Genomic DNA, 25,862 nt, shown 5'->3' with positions numbered 1-25,862 from the left:
CCAAGAAAGCTAACGGCATTTTGGGCTGTATAAGTAGGGGCACTGCCAGCAGATCGAGGGATGTAATCGTTCCCCTCTATTTGACATTGGCGACGCCTCATCTGGAGTACTTTGTCTGGTTTTGGGCCCCACACTACAAGAAGGATGTGGAAAAATTGGAAAGTGTCCAGCGGAGGGCAACAAAAATGATTAGGGGACTGAAACTTATGACTTATGAGGAGACGCTGAGTGAACTGGGATTGTTTAGTCTGTGGAAGAGAAGAATGAGGGGGGATTTGATAGCTGCTTTCAACTACGTGAAAGGGGGTTCCAAAGAGGATGGATCTAGACCGTTCTCAGTGGTAGCAGTTGACAGAACAAGGAGTAATGGTCTCAAGTTGCAGTGGGGGAGGTTTAGGTTGGATATGAGGAAAAACTTTTTCACTAGGAGGGTGGTGAAGCACTGCAATGCATTACCTAGGGAGGAGGTGAAATCTCCTTCCTTTGAGGTTTTTAAGGTCAGGCTTGACAAAGCCCTGGCTGGGATGATTTAGTTGGTGTTGGTCCAGCTTTGAGCAGGGGGTTGGACTAGATGACCTCCCGAGTCCCTTCCAACCCTGATATTCTATGATTTCTCATTTTCCTCCCTGTAATCCCATGATGGTGCAGTTTTGTGGGGACCCTCTTTTCTGGTCAGACTGCTTGAAGTGCTCCTAGGGCTTTAATGTGGAGCCAGCCTATGGAGTGGTGGAGTCTGCCTTTCAGAGTCTAACCATCTTTCCCTGGCAGAGCAAGGGTCCTTGGGCTGAAAGCCAGACAGGCTCAATCCCAATTAGGCTTCAGCCTGAGGAAGAACTGCATAGGAGGAACACAGGCTTCTCTGCATGCCCACAGGGCATGATGGAGGGACAGTGAGCATGGTAGAGAAGACGGTCTGTGAGAGAAACTCTGTGTATGACAAAAGCCCCAGCAAACAATCCCTCAGGAGAGGAAGACAAAGGAGGAGGAGGCTAACCCCATATTTCTTCCCCATTTACTTCCCCAGGAGTAATCACTGCCTTGTGAAGGACACATTTGCTTCTGTAATTCTGGGAGTGTATGGGATTTGAAGGACATACCCCAGAGTACCATGAGAATCCCCTGATTCATAGTGGGAGTAAGGAGATCTGTGTAGGAGCCCCGCTTCTTTCCCCAGGGAGCTGAGGACCCACTTCACTATCTGGGAGGGACACTAGATCCTTTCAGGATTTTTCCCCCTCCAGCCCATGTCTGTTGCAAGACATACCCCCTAAGATGACCAAATAGCTCTCTCCTCATCCTTAGACTCTCTACCCGAAAGCTCAGAAGCTCTTGATCAGGCTTTTCTGTGAGACATTGGGGCAGGGTTGGGACTTGACTTGCTGATCTGACTCTGAGCCCAGTGCCAAGGTTGGCTGGCCGGACTTTAAGCCCCGTGCCCTAGTAATGCAACTAGCATGGCAACAAGCAAATCATAATGAACCCTATGAAGATCTTGTAAGTGCTGCCTCATGTAAGGAACAACACTTAGATTTAAGTCTGGTGTTTTTAGGACAGCCCTGCAGAGGAGTCTAACAGGAGGTGCTGCAGTAGCAGATCCAGGTGGCTGAAACCATCCTGCTGCTATTCATCTCATTGAGGGGAGGAAGTCAAAACTGCATGAAAATGAATAATAATAAAGGCTTTAAAACAAAATGGTTGGGAGAAACTGAACTACCAGCTTGCTCCATCACCGGAGGCAGAAAATCTGGTGGCCTTAGCTGAAGATCGGAGCTTAGTCCTGGAGCCTCCAGCAGCAACACTGGACCACCTCCGAATGCCACAGGAAGGGGAGCATTAGCCCATGAGTAATGGATGAAGACAGAAGCTGTGCAACAGAACAGCATGGCTATTTAGGCAGTCAATTGGCAATTTTCCTATATTAAAAAAAAATAACCACCATGGAACACTAAAATCACCAATGCATGACTAATGCTGCCCTTGGAACAGTATTTCCCAAGCATGGTATCTGAATCATGCAACTGTTGTTCTATAAAGCAAACAGAGACTACTGCGTCCAGTGTCACGCTGTACACTTTAATGAGATCTTTTCTTTATTCCTTTTGGAAATTTAAACTAACGTAAGAGCCAAGAAAATGAAATGCAAATAGTTATGTAACAGCTTTGTACCTCAAGGGGGCAAATTCACTTAAGGCTTTTAGCCTCATGTTATGCTGTTAGCCACTAAGCACATTTTACATAAGTCTAGTTTAAAAACAAATCAAAATCAAAAGAAATAAATAAAAACAGTTTGGCTCTGTATAAGCTGCAGGAAAGAAAAAAGTAGAAAATTTGATGGTAGCAAAGCTTCAAGATTAGACTTCAGTGAATTATAGAAAACTAACAATTATATTCCATAGGTGAATAGCCCACTCCAAATCATAATGTTATGAGTATGGTATAAATGGATTAACGAACTATTAACATCTATTACAGCAGCAATACATCAGGTGTGAAAAAAATCTTCAGGACTAATATAGTTGTAAGAGATTCTCTTCCCTTTTAAACACTATTATAAAATTTATTATTTCATCACAAAGAAGGCAACATTAAGTATCGCATGGTGTACGTTAAGTGCACATGGTGATGGTTACACAATTTTAGCACAAACCCTTAATTCTTCTTCATGGATAATCCTACAAAACCAAGCGGTTGTTTCACTCAGTGAAGACCTGGGGCCTCTTGCTCAGTTTTTCAGTGAATATGCAGACCAGTGGACACCTGGTGGAGTGCTTAGGACCTTCCCTTCCCCCCCATTAGTGCTCAGCAGAGCCATTCTAGCAGCTCTATATGTGGGGAGCCTAGTATGATAAGTGGGGACCTCACCAGCCTGCTCATGGTCTGGCTGTATTCTCTGCCAGAAGCTGCATAGCATTGTAACCTGAAGCACCGCTCATTAGTTACCAAGATGTTCAAAGGGCTCAGATTTGAGATTCTGGTTTGGGTTTATGTCTAGTGTGTACTGTTAAAATAATGGCTTTAAATAACAAGCATAACATAAGCAGAATTATTTCTATATAGAATGAATTAGCTGCTTTTTTGAAAGCGGAATTGTAGTATGTATTTGTTATTCTTAATAATTCATGTTGGATGCAACTTAAATACAAATCTACTGTAAACTTTTCATTTCAGCACTGTAAAATGCAAGCTTTCAGTATGTGAACTTCATCTGATTAAAAAGCATTATACAAAGTGAAGGAAAAGCACACAATCTTGAAAGAACACAAAGTGTTCAGGTTGGTTATGATAACCATTGAACAATAATTTTTGGTTTCCATTAAATTTTTGCGAACAGACTTACCTTTGCCAGCATTTCTAGGAGGGAGAGGAGGAGCATCTGCTGTTGGAGAAGCTGGAGAATCTGTGCTTGTAGAGACAAAAATCTGATTTGTAAAGGCTCCGTAGGACAGTCTTTGTTTATCTCTAGGAGTGCTAAATCCAGGCAGAGTCATTTTGTCTTGGGGGGAAAGACTGGAAGAGTGACAAAAGCTCTGGGGTCTTGGAGAACGTTCTTTCTTTATAGGACTAGGCTATGAAAACAGAGAAAAATTACATTATTGCACAGATTTAGTATAGGAGGGCCAATATATTCATCATATACTTATTTTGGAGTCCTGCAATTCTCAACTTTGTCATCTTTTTTACAATACTATACAAAATGTGAAAGCCACTGGTATATAGAGGAAGGGTGGGTGGGTGTGTGTGTGAGAGTGAGTGAGAGAGATTAAATACAGAAAAAATATTTGTATGATTACAGAAGAACTAGTTCCTGATATACATATACACCAATATGGCTTCCTTGCTTATTGGTTAGATAACTTCAGCTCATCCCTTAAAGTATCCTCATTCATGAAACTCCCACTCCTCTCACATAAATTAATGGCTGTGGCTTTAGCAGATTAAAATTTACAAGTTGTAATTAGATTACTGGCACTGAAAACTATATATGTACTGCTATATAATTATGCTATTCACCTTGCTTGGTTTTTAACAAATTATTATTTAGGAGGTAACAGTAAACCTTCAGTTTGAATTGCACTTAAAATCCTGGCCCAACTGAACTCAAGGGGGAAGACTACCAATGGGGCCAGGATATTAATTTAAAATTACATGTGATGCTAGAATGCATTATAAATGCATAGAGAAATAAAGGAATAACTTTTCAGGCAAACAAGTTTGGCATGCTTACTGCAGTAGCCATTTACAAGATGCTATATTTTCTTTTCCCAACATGTGTGTCATTTTCTATTTTGAAGATCCCTAAGGTCCCCATTTTTGGTAATAATGGGGCAACCTCCAACATTTTTAGTGTATTTCTCCTCATATCTGTGTTAGGTAGGGAAGAACTATTATCCCCATTTTACAGATGGGGAAAAGAGCACTCAGAGCAATTAAGTGACTTGGCTAAGGTCACACAGGAAGTTTGTGGGAGAGCACGGAATTGAAACCTGGTCTCCCAAGACCCAGACAATCACTCTAACCAGTAGGAAATTCTTCCTTTTGCCCTGAATTTGGTTCTTTCATGACTCCTTTTTCCAGAACTGTGCAACAGTTGATCAACAGGGCTGTTGATGCAATAGGTAAAAACAAATTATGGATTTGTAGAAAGTATATTTAACACAAAAAGTGCATCTTTTATGAATTATAAAAACCTAACCTATCTCAATTTGGAGGAAAAAAATCAGCATAAAAAGGACAACTATATTGATTTAATTAAATTCATTTTCTTCTGGCAGCTATAATTAAAGTAAAAATATGCAACTTTTTTTTTAAAATTGCATACATGCATTTTACATTAAAGATATGTCCGGTCTTCAGTGTGCATATTTTAACATCTATGAAGACACATTTTAATTAAAGGAGAAATGGTTACCTACCTTTCCATAACTACCTACCACACCTGCTCTTCGAGGCGTGTTTCACATATCCATTCTACTGAAGACATGTGCTTGCCTACTACACAGTTGTCAGAACTGCAGTACTCGTTAGGCGGCTCAAGCACTCTCTGTCACCACAGAGCCACTCCCTGTCAGTTACTTCTTATCGGATAGATTCCGACAGAGAGGGGAAGGAGGGCAAGTCATCGAATGGACATGTGCTACATATCTCAAAGAACAAGTTACAGAAAGGTGGGTAACCTTTTTTCCCCTTCTTTGCGTGATTGCACATGTTAATTCTGCTGTAGGTGACTCACAAGCAGATTAACGTGGAGGAGAGCTTGGAGTCTATCTGAATGACTGTACAACAACCCACCCAAAACTAGCATGATTCCTGGACCGATGGGAAATGGTATAATGAGCAGAAAAGGTGTGAACTGATGACCAGGTTGCTGCTTTGTAAATGTGTCAAATAGGAATTTGTGCTAGGAAAGCTGCTAAAGCTGCTTGCACTCTAGTTGAATGAGCCATTGACATTAGCTAAGTGGTAGCAAAACGAACGCAAGAGAAAATCCAGGAGGAAATCTTCTGAGTGTAGCCAATTTACCTTCCACTGTCTGCAACTGTGACAAATAACTGGGCTGAAAATCTAAAGAGTCTGATGCAGTCAAGTAGATGGCTAATCACATCCTCAGATCCAGTAAATGAAGCTTCTGCTCATGTGTATGCTTGTGAAGCTTCAGGAAAAAAGTGGACAAATAAATTGCTTGATTAATGTGGAAATTGGAAACCACCTTTGTCAAGAATTTTGGGTCAGGGTGGAGGTAAACTTTATCCTTATGGAAAATTGCATAAGGAGGTTCTGAAACCAAGGCTCTCAATTCACCCACTCTCCTTGCTGAGGTAATCACAATCAGAAACACCATTTTCATGGAGAGGTGGAGTCGGAAGCAAGTCACAAGAGGTCCAAAGGGAAGTCCCATTCATTTTGTTAGCATGATGTTGAGATCTCATGAGGAAACAACTTCTTGAACCTGAGGGTATAATCTGTCCGACCTTTTAGAAACCGGATAGTTATGGGATTGGAAAAAAGCAATCTATTATCCACTGGAGAGATGGAATACTGAAATTGTTGACAAATGTATTTTAGTGGAACTGTCAGACCTTTATGTTTTAGGAGCAACAGACAATTCAAAACATGGCTAATTGAAGCCTGCACTGGAGAGAGACTTTTCTGTTGAGACCACATAGAAAAACATTTTAATTTGGCCAGGTAAGTATGTCTAGTTGAAGGCTTTCTGCAATTCAAAAGCACTTCCTGAACATCTTTCGAGCAACTATTTCCACTGTGCTAGCCATGAAGCATCCATATCGTCAAGTGGAAGGCCTGTAGTCTGAGGTGGAGCAGACAGCCAGGGTCTTGAAAAATCGTATGTAAATTCAATGGAAGAGATAGAAGCGGCCTCGCTAACAACACTAGCAGGTTCAAGAAACAATGTTGCCAAGATCAAGCTGGTGCTGTCAGTGAGGCAAGCATGATCCTGCTTGGCCTTGAACAGGGTTCCGAGTAGAAATAGTATCAGAGGAAAGGCAGAAAGTGTCTGTCAAAGACCCTGAGCTGTGACCCCGTGGGAACAGAACTAATGGCATTTTCTGTTGGCCGTTGCTGCAAACAGGTCCATTTGGGGAGTTCCCCCACAGCCGGAAGATGGACCTGGCCATGTCTGGATGTAATGACCATTTGTGGTGAGCGAAGTTCAGCTTAGGTGATCTGCCAACATGTTCTGTTCTCCTGGAAGGTACGCAGCTTAGAGGTGAATGGAATTGGTTACGCACAATTCCCAAAGTAGAACTGCCTCCTTGTACATTTGGGACAAATGTACCACTCCCTGATTACATAAAACATAGTTGCTGTGTTGTCTGTTAAAACTAGCAGATATTTTCACAGAATACATGGATGGAAGGCCAAGTAGACTAGATGGATAGCACATAGATCCCTGAAGTTTATATGAGTCCTCAGATTCTGTGACAACCAAAAGCACTGAGTTTGCAAGATTCCGACGTGTACACCACAATACAGGGACGAGGCATTTGTGACTAAAATGAGATTTAGTTGCGGAGAAACAAAGGGAATTCCCATGCAAACATTCCAAGGGTCTGTCCACCACCTCAGAGAGGACAAAATTTCCTCTGGAACATGAATCGCTCTGTTTAGACGATGTTGAAAGGGGACGTACATTGATGTTACCCATCTCTGAAGCCTCCTGAGGAGTACTCTGTCATGCTGTACTACATAGGTATGTACATATGCTGCCTCGTGCCCCATAAGTTTGGAGCAAATGTGCACTGTGATAACAGGATGTGCTTTTAGATCCAAGATGGTCTCGGAGCGTTTGGAACCTTGAATGGGGCAAGAAACACTCTGGTTTTTGTAGCATCTAGGAGGTCCTGGTAAACTCTATTCTCTACACAGATTTTAGAATTGGTTTGTCCAGTCTGAGTAAGAGCCCCAGTGTATTGAAGGTGGATTGAATGATGGCCACACTGGACAGCACTTGAGACTCGGACTGGCCTCTCACCAGCCAATTGTGCAGATAGGGGAACACATGGATTCCCAATCTCCTCAGATATGCAGCTACCAGTACCATGTGTTTTGTGAAAACATAAGAGGTTGCTGATAGGCCGAATGGAAGTACTGTGAATTGATAGTGTCCCATTCACTACAAACCTGAGAAACTTCCCATGGTCTGGACAGATTGCTCTCTGGAAGTAGGCATCCTGTAAGTCAAGAGCAGCATATCAGTTGCCCTGTTCCAGGGAAGAAATGATGGAAGCTAGGGTAACCATATGGAACTTTATTTTCTTCAGGTACTTGTTTAACTCTCTTAGGTCTAAAATAGAAATGAGACAACCTTTTGATTTGGGAATAAGGAAAGAGTGGGAATAAAAACATTTTTCCCTGAGGAACTCTCTCTGTGGCTTCCACTAGAAGAAGAGATTGGACCTCCTGCTGATGAATGGTCTTGTGAGTAGTCCCTGAAGAGGGTTGGGAAGAGAAGTGGAGCTGGAAACGAATGCAGGGAATAGCCCAGATCCATTATGCTAAGGACCCACCAATAAGATGTGGTGTGAGTCCAAGCATGAAGGACTGGCAAAGATAGGGTAGGAACCGATTGGTTTGTAAGTACTGGTATGCTGCCTTTGACAAACCCGTGAAAATGCATATTTAAATTGGGCTGCTGCTTGTCACAGATGACAAGGGGGGCTGTCATCTCCTGTAATTCCAGCCTCTTTTTCTTGGCAGATCTTGGTGCCCAGGTATGAAATTCTGATACCTGTGAGCCTGATGGGGCCAGAACTGTTTCCTCTTTGTCACCAGCACGTAGATTCCAAGTGACTTCAGTGTTGTCCTGGAATCTTTTAGGTTACGCAGCCTAGCATCCATCTTTTCCAAAAAGTGGGACAGACCATCACATGGCAAATCCTGGATGATGTGCTGTACTTCAGGAGAGAGACCGGGAGACTGCAGCTATGAATACCTCCTTACAGACATGGCAGATACCAGGGTTTGAACTGCTGAGTCCATCCACCCAAGCTATCCTGAAGAGCTGTCTTTGCCACCAACTTACCCTTCTCTATTATAAGAGTGAACTGTCTGGAGTCCTCCAGTAGCTGTCTTTAAACGTTGTGATGTTTTATAGACTCAGACTTTAAGGCCAGAAGAAACTACCATGATCATCTACTCTGACCTTCTGCACACTGCAGGCCACAGAACCTCACTCACCCATTCCTGTAATAGACGCATAACCTCTGGCTGAGTTACTGAAGTCTTCAAATCATGATTTAAAGACTTCAAGTTACAGAGAATCCACCTTTTACACTTGTTTAAATCTGAAAGTTACCTGTGCCCCATGCTGCAGAGGAAGGTTAAAAAACCCCAGGGTCTCTGCCAGGGGAAAATTTCTTCCCGACCCCAAATATGGCAATCAGTTAGATCTTGAGCATGTGGGCAAGACCCACCAGCCAAACAACTGGGAAAGAACTCTCTGTAGTAACTCAGCGCCCTCACCATATAGTGTCCCATCATACCATCATAGCTCCGTTGGGATATTTGCTACTAGCAGTCACAGATAGGCTACATGCCATCGTAGGCAGTCTCATCATACCATCCCATCCATAAACTTATTAAGCTAAGTCAAGCCAGTTAGGTTTTTTGCTTCCAGTGCTCTCCATACGGTGAGGTCATAGTGACACAGGAAAGCTTGCTGGTTAGTAATTCTAAGCAATAGGCCTCCTGTCAAATAAAGTTTACAACCAAACAAATTCAGCCTCTTTGATTCATTACTCTTTGCTGTTGACACTTGGTGTCCTGCCTCTTCCACTCATTAGCTAGTGCCACAATCAAAGAGACTGGGAGCAAGTGAAATCAGAGATGTTCAAAATCCCTAAAAAGGACACAGTGTCTCTATTCTACCTGTTTCACCATAGGCAGGAGGAAAGAAGGGGTCAGCCAAAGTTTTTTAACAGGTTCCAGAATTGCTTCATTAACTGGAATTGCCACTCTGGAGGGCTCCGCAAATACTAATATGTGATATTTTTCACAGACCCCTTCCACTTGACTGTCTAAAACCAAGGCAAGCAGTCCTTAGTGAGTCTTGTAATTCTCTTCTGGTTGTGGAGAATCACTCACCATCTCTACAGCCTCATTGGGTGATGAGGAAGAAGACACACCACTGGTACACAGGGCATTGCTGAGGGAGTGGCTGATCTGCCTCTTGCAGTGGAAGTGCTGTCTGAGCAATTTCCAGTTTCTCAGTACCGCTCCCGGTTCTGGGCACCAGAAACCATTGTCTGTGGTGCTGATGATCTCTGTGCACCCTTGAGGAAGTCAACTCAGGAGAGGAGAGGTCTTAACAGGGGGACGGACACCCCACCTTCCAGAATGGCCACTGACACGGTGGTGGGCCCCATGGTTATGCAGGCCATTGCCCTTTGAGATGTGCCCATTGCTGGGACTGATGTGACATCCATGGACTTTAAGGCTCTTATGGAAAGTCAACTTCTTGTCTGGTATGGGACACAAAAGACCCCACTTCCAAAACTGACACTGAGTCCCCGGTAATGGTGGAGCAGAACCCATATGGACAGGACACAGGTAAGCCGAACCAGGGGACGGTGGTATTGGGGATATTAACAATAGCTTTCCCCTGGAATATACAGGCCTTCTAGGTACTGGAAGTGGCATTGCCACTCCATGGTCTTGAGAAGCTGGTGCAGGAACTACAGTCACCAGTATCAGCTGAAACCCTTCCTGCATTGCCAGGGACACCAATACAGAAAGGTTAAACAATTCTCTGGCAGCAGCATATGCCTCTGGCATTCTTGGTACTAGAATTGGTTCTTGAGTCCAACGTATAGGAACTTCAGGGGTTGGCCTTGACAGACCTGGCACAGGTTCTGGAGTTGATAAATCTTCCCCCTTTGTAGTAGAGGAACACTCTGGGGAATGCTTCTCCTCAGTGACCCTCTCAGAATTCTGGCTTCTAGTTGGCCTCAGTACCAAAAATCTTGCTGTATGAGATACCGGGTCCTTGGAAGACCTCTCTCTTCTTCAGTTCCAGAGACACAGAATATAGTGCTAAAGACATCTCAGGAGGTGCAGTGTGTACTGATGGCTCCCATGAACGGTGAAGTGCCGCTCCCATAAGGAGACACTTAGGTCTTGCTACTCTATCTTTCTTAAAGTGAGGTTTAAACCCTCTACAAATGAGACACTTGTCACTAATGTGGGATTCCTCCAAACACTTTAGGCAGATGAGGTGTGGGTCACTGACCAGCATCAGTCTGGCTTACAACGGGCAGGATTTGAATGTCAGAGAGCGAGGCATGGCTCTAGCCCCAGTCTTGGGCCTGAGAATCAAATTTGGTGCAAAAGTACCTAAAAACTGAAACTTAAGACTAGCATGAACTATACACTATATCTAACTAACTACTAAATGAGAAACAGATTATATACAAAGAATGAGGGAAATAAACTTGTGATAGCAAGACTGGGAGTACTCCAACAACTGTCACTGGTGGTAAGAGGAGGGTTGGGAGTGGCTCCACATTCTTACACAACATGCCGTGGCGTGTGGCAACAGAAGGCGCTCAAGCCACCCTGATGGGTACTGCCAGAGAAAAAGTTTTCCAACAACTGTGCATGAGGCGTGGACACACCTGCAGTGGAATGGAAATGTGCAATCACTCGAAAAACTGGGACAGGATAAAGATGTCAACATTAGTTTCAAATGGCAAAATAGCAACTATTGAATTTCATATTAAATTAAAAATATTTTCTTACATTTCCACAGAACTAGCTAACTTTAAGAACTTCTTGGAAACCCAGGTCAATTATTCAAAATTCACTTTTACCTTGTCATCTAAATCATCATCACTTTCATCAATTTCTTCCTGTCGAAGGTTCCACTCATATTCTACATGTACGTGTGGATTTAGCTTCCCTGCCTTGGCTTGGGAAAGCTGAAAAGCAAAAATGTAACAGTATCAAAATGCTTATTGTTTCGTCAATCTCTACTTCCTATTCCAAAAAGTGTGCAGTAAGAATGTTTTTTTAATATTTAAGAGCTTGAACAAATGGCAAAAAACCACTCTTAGTTTTAAACCCTTCTCCCTTCCCCAAAATTAAAATCATAAAGCCCAAGAAACAAAAACCATTCACATAAACATTTAAATCAAATTTTCTTTAAAGCACTTATTAACCCCTGGGAGTTGTCATATTTGACTTAAACATGCTAATACTTTGAACACAACAGAATATCTGTATAAAGCAGCATACATCTGCAGTGGTCCTCTAAAAAGCAATTTGCCCTTTTCTGCACAGCTTTTCAGGCCAAACGATCAGAGAATGCTAGTTATTTTTGTGTATGCCATTTCTGGTGTTATCTATGGAAGAGTGGGAAGAAAGGAGCAAAGTAAACTTGTAAACTGATACTTTCCTGTCTATGTACTTAGATGATCCCCATCACCGTTGTATCGGAGCACCTTTTAAGACCAGTATGAAGATGTCATTTCCTCCCCACGCTACCCCCTACACATGGAATGTCCTCCGAACTCCAGCTGGTCAGTCTATATAACTCATTTAAACCCCACTCAGCCCCATATCTTCTGTGTTGACCTTCAAAAAGGAGTTTGTTGAAATTATGGGGAAGAATAATTAAACCTCTTATCTACTGCCTCGTACTTCCCACTGTGCGTGTGTTCTTTCACTTATTTCATATTGTATGCTCTTTGGTGTTGAGGCTGTCTTGTATCATACAACACCAAACACAATGTCAGACCCAAACAACATAAATAATAATTTGTATATTTACAAAGCACTGCACAGGGGTTAGGACATCTCACTTAATTTAACTTAATGGAAATTGTGTAGTTAAGGCTCCAAGCTACCCAAAGAAAGTTTACCCATCAATTTATCTTCATCAGCACAAATACTTTGACACCATAACTTTTTACTTCCTTTATAGTTTACATAGATATTAAGTGTTGCCATTTCCTTTCAATTGTGAACTTAGTCCCACTGTCAGTTTTCAAAGACAGAGAATATTTTTCTCCCCCAATATGGAAAAATATAAAAACACATGAAATGATCAGTCTTATTTTTAATTAACCATGACAGTTTGAGTAGGTATTTGCAGGATTTCAATTACAATAATAAGCAAATGTAGTGCTGTCAAACTGCCCCATGTCAACAGGTTAGGATACCTGATGGTTTATTGCTAAGATTTTCATGAAAGGTACATCTATAACTGTAAAAAACCATAGTATACACAGTCAAAAAGTTAGCAACCAGTCCTCATAATGCTGTTGTGCAGTAGCGCTTCTTTTAATGGATAGTGTGTCTGCAGTACTAGAAAGAGCACTAAGAGTAACAGAAGTGGTAGTATCTACCAGATGACTCAGGCTCACTGAGCTCAGGTTAAGGGGCTGTTTAATTGCAGTGACATTTGGGACTCAGGCTGCAGTCTGAGCTCTGGGATTCTTTCACATTGCAGGGTCCTATAACCAGACTCCAGCCCAAGCCCAAACATGTACACTGCAATTAAACAGTTCCTTAGCTCAAGTCCCAAGAGCCTGAGTCAGCTGACACAGGTTTTTATTGGCAGAAACATTCCAGACAGTTTCTTTCAAAAGCAAGAAGGAAAAATTACTTACAGGTTGCTCTGCTTCTCTGAAAATTCTTGCAGAAATCTCATAATTGGATTTCTGGTCCAGTGGGAAATTCCCCAAGCTCCAAAACTTCTGGCCCTCTCAGACACCGGTAGGTCTACTCAATGGCACTGCCCAATCAGAGCTCCCCTTAGGTGCCCTTGGAACATTCTGACTACATTTAGCAAAGGAGCTCCCCTACAGGAGATGTCTAAGAGTTTTAACCATCACTGCTCCAGCTTACTTCTGTAATCCACATTGGGTGCGAGTTTTCCTTACTTTCACTCACTGCCCCTTAGTTTCTTTGCTCTTTAGGAGCTCAATATTGATTGAGTTGTTTCCATTTCTCTTTTCAGGATTTCTGAAGATGAAAATGTCTAATTACTCCATCAACAAATATGGTCTGTGCTCCTGGTAGCAAATCTAAGGGGAGACCAAGACTTGAGAAGTCTTGATATGTGCACCATCATTTTACTGGCCTGATCTGAGGTCCTGGCAGAAAGGCCAACAGAGAGAACATGTGTCCCATGAGATACAGTAAGGTGCAGCCAAGATGTCTCAGACTGGGGAAGAGGCCAGAACTGAGAAAGATGCACAGCTCCTAAACTGGATCTATAAAAGTAAGAGCTGTAGCTCTGCGGGTTAAAGTAGATAAAACATTTGTTGTAGAAAGCAAGCTTCTTCACTGACCAGTCATAAAAAAGTTGGCTGGAATGTTCCGAGGGTGAAGCATACCCAGTAGGGCAGAACCCTCAAGCTAAGCTACAGAAGACCCAGAGAATACAAAACAAACAAAAAAACTTAAAAGCAAAGTAGTTTCCAGCCTGGAGACAGGAAATCCAGGAGTGAGACTCCTACATAGACAGTATCTTTAGAAAAAGAAAAAACTTCTCTTCTTTAATTTGTGACATTATTTAATTTTAAATATTTTAATAATTTCTGATTTATCTTAATTCTGCCAGTGTTTTGAGATGTTGGGTGCTTAAAAAAACAAAGTCTTTTTCTTACCAGTTCTTCACACTGAGTAGCTTTCAGTCTCTTTGCTATGTCCAGAGCTGTCTCTCCAGCTTGGTTTACTATAAAATAAGTTAAAAAGCTGAATAATTTTATGTATACATTATGCTGTAAAATCTCCCTGGAACCATACATTAACTTGCAATTCTTCGAAAGAAAATATTTGAATAAAAATATTTAAAGCCTATCTCCTAGCTGAATTCCTTTTTGTCTTCTTGGTAGGGTATTTGGGTCATAGATACGTGCTTAACACAATTTTCATTTTTGCTTGGTAAATCAGTTTTTACACACTGGTATACAAATAAAACTGCATGAAATTTTTCTTCCTAAAATATGAGTTTAAGTATCATATATTAGCGAGCTTACCTGTATCAATAGTCGGTTTGCCTCTCAAAAGCAATTTCAAACATTCAGGTTTATTATATATACTGCAGTAGTGTAGAACTGTATTCCCCAAAGCAGTTTGTTTATCCAGGTTTCCACTAAACAAAGTAAAGAAAGAGATGAGAAAAAAATCATATGCATGTTCAGCCCCAAATTTGTCATCTGTATATTGTATCTTATTATGGACACCATACATGACAACATACATAACTTCTGCAAATCAAACGTGTATTTTAACAATTAACTCCCCTTTTCTGTCGAACAGTAACTTTTGTTGTGTTGCTTTTAGTGAAATATATTGTAGGAGTTGTGTGCCTAGGCACATGGCTCTGGAACCTTTTTTGAACAGTGGCTGAAAGTTATAGGATATAAATGTTTTTTCTGCGCCTACATTCCAAATCCCAAGGGTATGTGCCCTGCTCCTTATAAAGGTACCTTAAGTTCCTCTCTACTCGCCATCAAGAGTGGTCAACAAACCCAACTCCTCTTTCTCAGTCATGTTAAACTATCAAATCTAACTTTGTATCTTAACAAATACTTTATATTTAGGGCTCTACCAAATTCATGGCTGTGAAAAACACATCATGGACCATGAAAACTGATCTCTCTCATGAAATCTGGCACCCAGCGGAGGGCTCCTACCCTACGGAGGGCTCCAGCTGTTAGTCCTAGCGGGCATGGAGAGGAATGAGACTTCCTCTTCCCCTGCAGGGGCCGCTCCCGGGGTGGGTCAGACCCACCTCCAGGAATCTCCCCCAACTGCAGGAAGCACCGCAGTTCCAGCTGTCACCTCCCCCTGGTGTAGGGAGAGGCTGCGGCTCCTTGAGCTGTCACCTGCCCCCTATGGAGTAGGAGACTGCTGGGAAAACTGGATATATGGTAACCCACCCTCCATACCCTGCAACCCTCACTTCTGCGCTGATGGTGGTGCTGGCTTTAGAGTTGGCACCCGACCAGCACCTGTCCTCTCTGGCTGCCCAGCTCTGAAAGGTGGATAGAAAGCTGGCTAGATTGTCGGACTCAACCGGTAGTGATCAATGGCTCCATGTCTAGTTGGCAGCCGGTATCAAGTGGAGTACCCCAAGGGTTGGTCCTTGGGCCAGTTTTGTTCAATATCTTCATTAATGATCTGCAGGATGGTGTGGATTGCACCCTCAGCAAGTTTGCAGATGACACTAACCTGGAAGGAGAGGTAGATACGCTGGAGGGTAGGGATAGGATACAGAGGGACCTCGACAAATTAGAGGATTGGGCGAAAAGGAATCTGATGAGGTTTAACAAGGACAAGTGCAGAGTCCTGCACTTAGGACGGAAGAATCCCATGCACCGATACAGAATAGGGACCGAATGGTTAGGCAGTAGTTCTGCAGAAAAGGATCTAGGTAGCTGGACGAGAAGCTGGATATGAGTCAACAGTGTGCCATTGTTGCCAAGAAGGCCAATGGCATTTTGGGATGTATAAATAAGGGCACTGCCAGCAGATCAAGGGACATGATCGTTCCCCTCTATTCAACATTGGTGAGGCCTCATCTGGCGTACTGTGTCCAGTTTTGGGCCCCACACTACAAGGAGGATGTGGAAAAATTGGAAAACGTCCAGTGGAGGGTAACAGAAATGATTAGGAGACTGGAGATGAGGAGAGGCTGAGGGAACTGGGATTGTTTAGTCTGCGGAAGAGAAGAATGAGGAGGGGTTTGATAACTGCTTTCAACTACGTGAAAGGGGGTTCCAAAGAGGATGGATCTAGACTGTTCTCAGTGGTAGCAGATGACAGAATGAGGAGTAATGGTCTCAAGTTGCAGTGGGGGAGGTTTAGGTTGGATATGAGGAAAAACTTTTTCACTAGGAGGGTGGTGAAACACTGGAATGCATTACCTAGGAAGGTGGTGGAATCTCCTTCCTTAGAAGTTTTTAAGGTCAGGCTTGACAAAGCCCTGGCTGGGATGATTTCGTTGGGGATTGGTCCTGCTTTGAGCAGGGGGTTGGACTAGATGACCTCCTGAGGTCCCTTCCAACCTTGATATTCTATGATTCTATGAAGGCAGCAGGGCAGAAGTAAGGGTGGTAATCCCAAGACTGCCCTACAATAGCCTTGTGAGCCCTGCACCCTGAAAGCCTTTTGGATCGGGACTCCCAAGGTTACACCACCATGAAATTTCAGTTGTAAACATCTGAAAAAGTGAAATTTTGACTAATTTAAAAAACTCCTGGCCATGAAATTGACCAAAATGGACTGTAAATTTGGTAGGTCCATATTCATGTTGTTAGATTTAGTTTAGGTTGGAAAGTCACAGCATCTCTTTTTTTTCTTTTTGACCATTCCATTCCATTTTTGGTAGTTTTGTGTCACCTTGCCCAAAGTGGTGATCTTGTTTTAAAACAAGGTTTGATATATGTCTCTCTTTTCCTGTGATCTTCCCACATACTTTTATCTGAAAGTGCACCCTCATGCCTGATGGTGGCATACCTCTCCCTTAGTGAGACTTTGTGGAGTCAATGTCAAAAAGAGAATATCTTCATTAATGCACAGTAAAGCCACTAAATATTTTGCACGTCAGGACACTGATTTTATATATAATATAAACTTGGTGGTGTAACCCTGGGAGTCCCGATCCAAAAGGCTTTCAGGGTGCAGGGCTCACAAGGCTATATATATATGGCCCACCATATATAATCAGAACATGACGCAGCAGAGAGGCTTCCAACTTCCTTATTGGAAGGGGTAAGAAAACCAATCCCTATCCTCATGAGTCTTAGAGGTAGCAGGAAGATTAAGCAGCATTCACCAGTGACCAGACCTCTTTCAGAGGCTCTCCTCTTCTTTTGCTGGAAGCCCTTGCCTGACAACAGGGACTTGGAATGAAAGTGTCCAATGAGACTGTGTCACTAACATGACAGGATAATACTCTTCACCATTTCTGGAAGTTTGATTTTTATAAATATAAAACATATAAAAACTCAAAAAACAGTCTCAGGGCAGATCTACACTACTGCTTAAGTCGATATAACTTATGTCGCTCCCACCCCACTCCCCATCCCGAGTGACACAAGTTTCGCGCTGTGCACACCGGCACTATACTGGTGGGAGACACCCTCCCGCCAACATAGCTTCTGCTTCTCACTGTGGTGGAGTAATTATGCCGATGGGAGAGCAGTCTTCTGTCGGCATAATGCATCTTTACCAGACGCACTACGGCGGCAAAGCTGCACTGATGTAGCTACACCGATATACAGCTATAGTGTAGTGTTGCCCTCAGAAAATTATAAATGATTAGAAGACAAATATATAACGTGGCTGACCAGTGTTGTTCATACCAAAGAACCAGTGGCTGGCTCTTTTTGTTGGAGAAGTGCACTCCAATTTTGAGTTTAACATGACAAAGAGTGACAACTGACAAAAAAAAATCTGACTATATAGATAAGAACGTTGACATAAAAGATCATCAAGTGAAGATTTCATAACTAAGCAGAATGATTTCAACTAATCACTGTGTAAAGTATCAAGCCATCTGAAAAACCAATAATAATAATTTGCACTTTTAAAGCATTTTCCAATTGATGTTCTCAAAGTGCTTTCCAAACATTAATAAATTAACCCTTAAATACTTTTGCTAATGTAGACAAGTAACATTTATTCCATTTGACAGATGAGAGAAGTGAAGGGTCAGAAACACTGAGTGACTTTCTCAGGGACACGTAACAAGTCAATGAGAGATCTAGAAATGAAACCCATTTCTGACTTCAAGTCCTGTGCTTTAACCACAAGACTAAGTTTCCTCTTTTATACAGACTATATAAAGTGTGAAGTAGCTACATGAGTTACTGGAAAGGAGAAGGGAAAAAATGTATAATTCAGACTGTATTCTGAAGGTTAACAGGAAATATCAGCTGTGTTAGAATAAAACAGGCTGTGATGAGTCTACTGATCATCTTCTAGCCTTTAATTACTTCTACTGTGCTAAAACCCACAATTTGACAAGAAGGCAGCAGCTCTTTGTTTTCTTCACTCAACAGGAAATCATTAAAAGTGACATCGGATCTATTTAGTCAGCTCATTGCACACACTGTAAATCTCATATCAGAAATAATCATGCTGCATTGTATATGAATTGATTTTATTTCCTTTAGAGTGTGCATTTTCACTAAAAGAAAAGGAGGATTTGTGGTACCTTAGAGACTAACAAATTTATTTGAGCAGAAGCTTTCATGAGCTACAGCTCACTTCATCAGATGCATTCAGTGGAAAATACAGTGGGGAGATTTATATACACAAAGAACAAGAAATTATGGGTGTTACCATACATACACACTGTAACGAGAGCAATCAGGTAAGGTGTGCTATTACCAGCAGGAGAGCGGGGGGAAAAAACATTTTGTAGTAATAATCAAGGTGAGCCATTTCCAGCTGTTGACAAGAACTTTTGAGGAATAGTGGGGCGGGAGGGGGAATAAACGTGGGGAAATAGTTTTACTTTGTGTAATGACCCATCCACTCCCAGTCTCTATTCAAGCCTAAGTTAATTGTATCCAGTTTGCAAATTAATTCCAATTCAGTAGTCTCTCCTTGGAGTCTGTTTCTGAAGTTTTTTTATTGAAGGATAGCGACCCTCAGGTCTGTAATCGAGTGACCGGAGAGATTGAAGTGTTCTCCAACTGGTTTTTGAATGTTATAATTCTTGACGTCTGATTTGTGTCCATTTATTCTTTTACGTAGAGACTGTCCAGTTTGGCCAATGTACATGGCAAAGAGGCATTGCTGGCACGTGATGGCATATATCACATTGGTAGATGTGCAGGTGAACGAGCCTCTGATAGTGTGGCTGATGTGATTAGGCCCTATGATGGTGTCCCCTGAATAGCTATGTGGACAGAGTGGTCAACGGGCTTTGCTGCAAGGATAGGTTCCTGGGTTAGTGGTTCTGTTGTGTGGTGTGTGATTGCTGGTGAGTATTTGCTTCAGGTTGGGGGGCTGTCTGTAAGCAAGGACTGGCCTATCTCCCAAGATCTGTGAGAGTGATGTGTTGTCCTTCAGGATAGGTTATAGATCCTTGATGATGAAGAGGTTTTAGTTGGGGGCTGAAGATGATGGCTAGTGGCGTTCTGTTATTTTCTCTGTTGGGCCTGTCCTGTAGTAGGTAACTTCTGGGTACTCTTCTGGCTCTGTCACAGGTTTCAGAGTAGCAGCCGTGTTAGTCTGTATTCGCAAAAAGAAAAGGAGTACTTGTGGCACCTTAGAGACTAACAAATTTATTAGAGCATAAGCTTTCGTGAGCTACAGCTCACTTCATCGGATGCATTTGGTGGAAAAAACAGAGCGCAACCACACACCACACAACAGAATCACTAACCCAGGAACCTATCCTTGCAACAAAGCCCGTTGCCAACTCTGTCCACATATCTATTCAGGGGATACCATCATAGGGCCTAATCACATCAGCCACACTATCAGAGGCTCGTTCACCTGCGCATCTACCAATGTGATATATGCCATCATGTGCCAGCAATGCCCCTCTGCCATGTACATTGGCCAAACTGGACAGTCTCTACGTAAAAGAATGAATGGACACAAATCAGACGTCAAGAATTATAACATTCAAAAACCAGTTGGAGAACACTTCAATCTCTCTGGTCACTCGATCACAGACCTAAGAGTGGCTATACTTCAACAAAAAAGCTTCAAAAACAGACTCCAAGGAGAGACTGCTGAATTGGAATTAATTTGCAAACTGGATACAATTAACTTAGGCTTGAATAGAGACTGGGAATGGATGAGTCATTACACAAAGTAAAACTATTTCCCCATGGTATTTCTCCCTCCCACCCCACCCCCCACTGTTCCTCTGATATTCTTGTTAACTGCTGGAATTAGCCTACCTGCTTGTCACCATGAAAGGTTTTCCTCCTTCCCCCCCCCTGCTGTTGGTGATGGCTTATCTTAAGTGATCACTCTCCTTACAGTGTGTATGATAAACCCATTGTTTCATGTTCTCTGTGTGTGTGTATATAAATCTCTCCTCTGTTTTTTCCACCAAATGCATCCGATGAAGTGAGCTGTAGCTCATGAAAGCTTATGCTCTAATAAATTTGTTTGTCTCTAAGGTGCCACAAGTCCTCCTTTTCTTTTTGCGAATACAGACTAACAGGGCTGCTACTCTGAAACCTGTGATTATGCAAGGCACTGAATTTAGCCGTATAGAGTGGAAATCTGTCAACTTCATGAAAAAACTCACACAGATACAGACAGACATCATCTTCCTCTCCAAATGCAAACAGATGGACATCATACCGAAAGGACTGAAGGTAAAAAATCCATTACAATCTACATACCACACAGACTATGCTGACAGCTTGTGCCACACACTCTCAAGGAAACTGCGGAACCACCTGATCAACATCCTCTACAGCAAACAGGGAAAGATTAAGAATGAGCTCTCCAAACTGGATACTCTCATAAAGAACCAACCTTCCACACAAACTTCCTCGTGGCTGGACTTTACAAAAACTAGACAAGCCATTTACAAAACACACTTTGATTCTATACAAAAGAAAAAGGACACTAAGCTATCTAAACTACTATATGCCACAAGGGGCCACAACAATGGTTCCCGTAACCCACGCAGCAATATTGTTAATCTATCCAACTATACTCTTAGCCCAGCGGAAGAATCTGTCCTATCTCGGGGCCTCTCCTTTTGCCCCTCCACCCCCACGAACATGATACAGTTCTGTGGTGACCTAGAATCCTATTTTCGACGTCTCAGACTCAAGGAATATTTCCAACACACCTCTGACCAACATATTAACCCACAGAGACCTTCCTGCCAACACTACAAAAAGAAGTATTCTGGGTGGACTCCTCCTGAAGGTCGAAACAGCAGCCTGGATTTCTACATAGACTGCTTCCGCCGACGTGCACGAGCTGAAATTGTGGAAAAGCAGCATCGCTTACCCCATAACCTCAGCCATGCAGAACACAGTGCCATCCACAGCCTCAGAAACAACTCTGACATCATAATCAAAAAGGCTGACAAAGGAGGTGCTGTCGTCATCATGAATAGGTCGGAGTATGAACAAGAGGCTACTAGGCAGCTCTCCAACACCACTTTCTACAAGCCATTACCCTCTGATCCCACTGAGAATTACCAAAAGAAACTACAGCATTTGCTCAAGAAACTCCCTGAAAAAGCACAAGAACAAATCCGCACAGACACACCCCTGGAGCCCCGACCTGGGGTATTCTATCTGCTACCCAAGATCCATAAACCTGGAAATCCTGGACGCCCCATCATCTCAGGCATTGGCACCCTGACAGCAGGATTGTCTGGCTATGTACACTCCCTCCTCAGGCCCTTCGTTACCAGCACTCCCAGCTATCTTCGAGACACCACCGATTTCCTGAGGAAACTACAGTCCATTGGTGATCTTCCTAAAAACACCATCCTAGCCACTATGGATGTAGAAGCCCTCTACACCAACATTTCACACAAAGATGGACTACAAGCCGTCAGGAACAGTATCCCCGATACTGTCACGGCTAACCTGGTGGCAGAACTTTGTGACTTTGTCCTGACCCATAACTATTTCACATTTGGTGACAATGTATACCTTCAAATCAGCGGCACTGCGATGGGTACCCGCATGGCCCCACAGTATGCCAACATTTTTATGGCTGACTTAGAACAACGCTTCCTCAGCTCTCGTCCCCTAATGCCCCTACTCTACTTGCGCTACATTGATGACATCTTCATCATCTGGACCCATGGAAAAGAAGCTCTTGAGGAATTCCACCATGATTTCAACTATTTCCATCCCACCATCAACCTCAGCCTGGACCAGTCCACACAAGAGATCCACTTCCTGGACACTACGGTGCTAATAAGCGATGGTCACATAAACACCACCCTATATCGGAAACCTACTGACCGCTATTCCTACCTACATGCCTCTAGCTTTCATCCAGATCATACCACTCGATCCATTGTCTACAGCCAAGCGCTACGATATAACCGCATTTGCTCCAACCCCTGAGACAGAGACAAACACCTACAAGATCTCTATCATGCATTCCTACAACTACAATACCCACCTGCTGAAGTGAAGAAACAGATTGACAGAGCGAGAAGAGTACCCAGAAGTCACCTACTACAGGACAGGCCCAACAAAGAAAACAACAGAACGCCACTAGCCATCACCTTCAGCCCCCAACTAAAACCTCTCCAACGCATCATCAAGGATCTACAACCTATCCTGAAGGACGAGCCATCGCTCTCTCAGATCTTGGGAGACAGACCAGTCCTTGCTTACAGACAGCCCCCCCAATCTGAAGCAAATACTCACCAGCAACCACACACCACACAACAGAACCACTAACCCAGGAACCTATCCTTGCAACAAAGCCCGTTGCCAACTCTGTCCACATATCTATTCAGGGGATACCATCATAGGGCCTAATCACATCAGCCACACTATCAGAGGCTCGTTCACCTGCGCATCTACCAATGTGATATATGCCATCATGTGCCAGCAATGCCCCTCTGCCATGTACATTGGCCAAACTGGACAGTCTCTACGTAAAAGAATGAATGGACACAAATCAGACGTCAAGAATTATAACATTCAAAAACCAGTTGGAGAACACTTCAATCTCTCTGGTCACTCGATCACAGACCTAAGAGTGGCTATACTTCAACAAAAAAGCTTCAAAAACAGACTCCAACGAGAGACTGCTGAATTGGAATTAATTTGCAAACTGGATACAATTAACTTAGGCTTGAATAGAGACTGGGAATGGATGAGTCATTACACAAAGTAAAACTATTTCCCCATGGTATTTCTCCCTCCCACCCCACCCCCCACTGTTCCTCTGATATTCTTGTTAACTGCTGGAATTAGCCTACCTGCTTGTCACCATGAAAGGTTTTCCTCCCCCCCCCCCCCCCCCCCCCCCCCGCTGTTGGTGATGGCTTATCTTAAGTGATCACTCTCCTTACAGTGTGTGTGATAAACCCATTGTTTCATGTTCTCTGTGTGTGTGTGTATATAAATCTCTCCTCTGTTTTTTCCACCAAATGCATCCGATGAAGTGAGCTGTAGCTCACGAAAGCTTATGCTCTAATAAATTTGTTAGTCTCTAAGGTGCCACAAGTACTCCTTTTCTTTTTGCGAATACAGACTAACACGGCTGCTACTCTGAAATCTATCATATAGTGTCTCTTTTCCTACATAGTTCATGTACCTAATGTTCATGTTTTTATTCTTTCCCTTTTTTATTGCTTTACAACACAAAGGTCAACTCAAGTTAGAAATTCTATTCAGATGCAACATCAAACATATACTAAATAGTACGATCATCAATAAAAACAAACATCGTACAAAGCAATGTAAATGATGAGAATGATTTTGAATTGGTAAATTTGTCATTAAAGTTACTCTGGTTAACAAGTGAGCAATCCATACCAGTTTTGTACAAGGAAGTCAACCAGATGAAGAGAGGTTTGGTCAGCCGTCCGGACTGCTAAATGAAGAGCTGTTTCACCTGGCTCCTAAACACATGAAAAAAATGTACAAGATTAAATACTTTTTGACTCTCTTCTCTGCAAAGATTATCAAGATTAATCTCCTACTAAAATATACTTTAATCACTTATATTTGTATTAAATATTTAAATAGAGAAACTATTATGATGCAAACAGCTTTTGTTTCTCATTCCTTATGGGTGCTACTTTTCCCAGGAAGCAGTATTCCCTTCCTTTTGCTCCCATCACCCTCGCAAACCAGCTTTCCTTTTGTATCAAGTTTGGTCTAACCATTGTGCACAATCCTGAAAACACTAGTAACCATTACTCCTAGTAACAATTGCAATTAGTCCCTTCTAGAAGGAGTATGTTCTCCTCCCCCATAAGAGCTTGTAATACTGGGTCCTTAGACCGTAAGCATCTTCTGGGTAGGGAACCATATGCCTGTAAAACTTGCACAACAATTGTGATACTGGTGAAAGGATTATGACTGATAATGGTGAGATATACAAAGAAAATAACAGAAGTCAAAATTTTTAAATACGAGTGCATAAATTTAGACGTCTGAATCAAAGCATTCTGACTTTCAAAGGAACTGAGCACTCAACTCTCGTTGAATTCGATAGGAGCTGCGAGTGTTCAGGACTTCTGAAAAAAATCAGCCATTTTCCTATTGAAGAAAACAATGTTAATAGAAATGTTGTATCATGATCAGCACTTAAGGAAACAGAATGACTGTTTCATAGTATACAACACACACAGAGACTGGCATGTATTACTGCTTTAAAAGGAATACACCTTGGAAGAATTTTGTGTCATTTTAATAGGGTGTAGCGTAGCTGCGCCTGTAATGTAAACCAGGTCATCAACTCGCTAGTCTTTTATAATGTATTTATCAGACTGCTCTCTGAACACAACAACAGAGACCCCTAACATTTAAACTATAGTATAGAAAGAAAGAGAAAATATGCCATCATTATTTATTATTTCTTTTCTGGTAGTGTCCAGAAGCAGCAGTCAGGATCAAGACCTCTTTCTACTGGGCACATTACAAATATATAAAGGTAACCCCTGCTCCAAAGAGTTTACAGTTTAGATAGGGACAAAATGCAACTATTGGGAGTTGACAACTTCAGCAACAGGAACACATACTAGCTATATGCATAAGTTACAGGCTTTAAGGTTTTTTTAAAAAAAACACATAAAATAAAAATTTTGATGGGCTTATACCAGGCTATCTGATGAGCCATTATCATTAAGTATCTTATTGTGAGCATCACGGAAGAGATGATTTTTGAGAAGTGATCTGAAGGAGAACAGATTAATGACTTTGTGAAAAGATTCGGGGAGGGTATTCAGTGCACATGGAGCAGCAAAGAAAATGCTTAACATGAATGTTGTCAGAGTAGAGGCATCTGTTCACAACATGACACAGTCAGATAAAAAAAAATTAGGTAAGTAAGAAGAAACTGAATTGTGAACAGACTTGAAGGTAAGGACCAAAAGTTTGTGTCTGATGTAGAGAAAGGTGATCTTTTCGCGGGACTCAAAAAGAGGACACACATCAAAAACGACTTATTAGGGAGAAATGTGGATGCCCCTGAATACAACACTCAGATCTGGTCACCACATTATTTACCTTTCAGACTTTTAAAATATACTAGACTATTCTTTGAGCACATATACAAACATTCGTAACAAATCTTTTAAACTGTACAGGAGAAGGCAAGAGAAAATACACTGGCAGGAGGATAAGCCAGATCAGCTAAGATCTTTTTCAACTATTATTCTAATAAACGACATTCACCCATGTACTTATAAGTTATAT

General features: G+C 42.2%; 1 protein-coding gene across 9 annotated transcripts in view; it reads right to left on the bottom strand.

Moving 5' to 3' along the window:
• Positions 1-25,862, bottom strand: part of ASAP1 (ArfGAP with SH3 domain, ankyrin repeat and PH domain 1) — a 398,854-nt gene that overhangs the window by 43,391 nt on the left and 329,601 nt on the right. For all 9 annotated transcript variants that reach the window (XM_043507341.1, XM_043507340.1, XM_043507342.1 and 6 more), the window contains 5 exons: positions 23,976-24,061; positions 14,502-14,617; positions 14,130-14,197; positions 11,328-11,435; positions 3,338-3,566 (listed from right to left, as the gene is read on the bottom strand). In XM_043507341.1, the coding sequence (XP_043363276.1) occupies positions 3,338-3,566; positions 11,328-11,435; positions 14,130-14,197; positions 14,502-14,617; positions 23,976-24,061 (607 nt within the window). The remainder of the gene's footprint in view (positions 1-3,337; positions 3,567-11,327; positions 11,436-14,129; positions 14,198-14,501; positions 14,618-23,975; positions 24,062-25,862) is intronic.

Source organism: Dermochelys coriacea, chromosome 2 (genome assembly GCF_009764565.3).
Source record: "Dermochelys coriacea isolate rDerCor1 chromosome 2, rDerCor1.pri.v4, whole genome shotgun sequence".
Classification (NCBI taxonomy): domain Eukaryota; kingdom Metazoa; phylum Chordata; order Testudines; family Dermochelyidae; genus Dermochelys; species Dermochelys coriacea.
The sequence above is the reverse complement of the archived record's forward strand: the minus strand, read 5'-3'. Positions and strand labels throughout refer to the sequence as shown.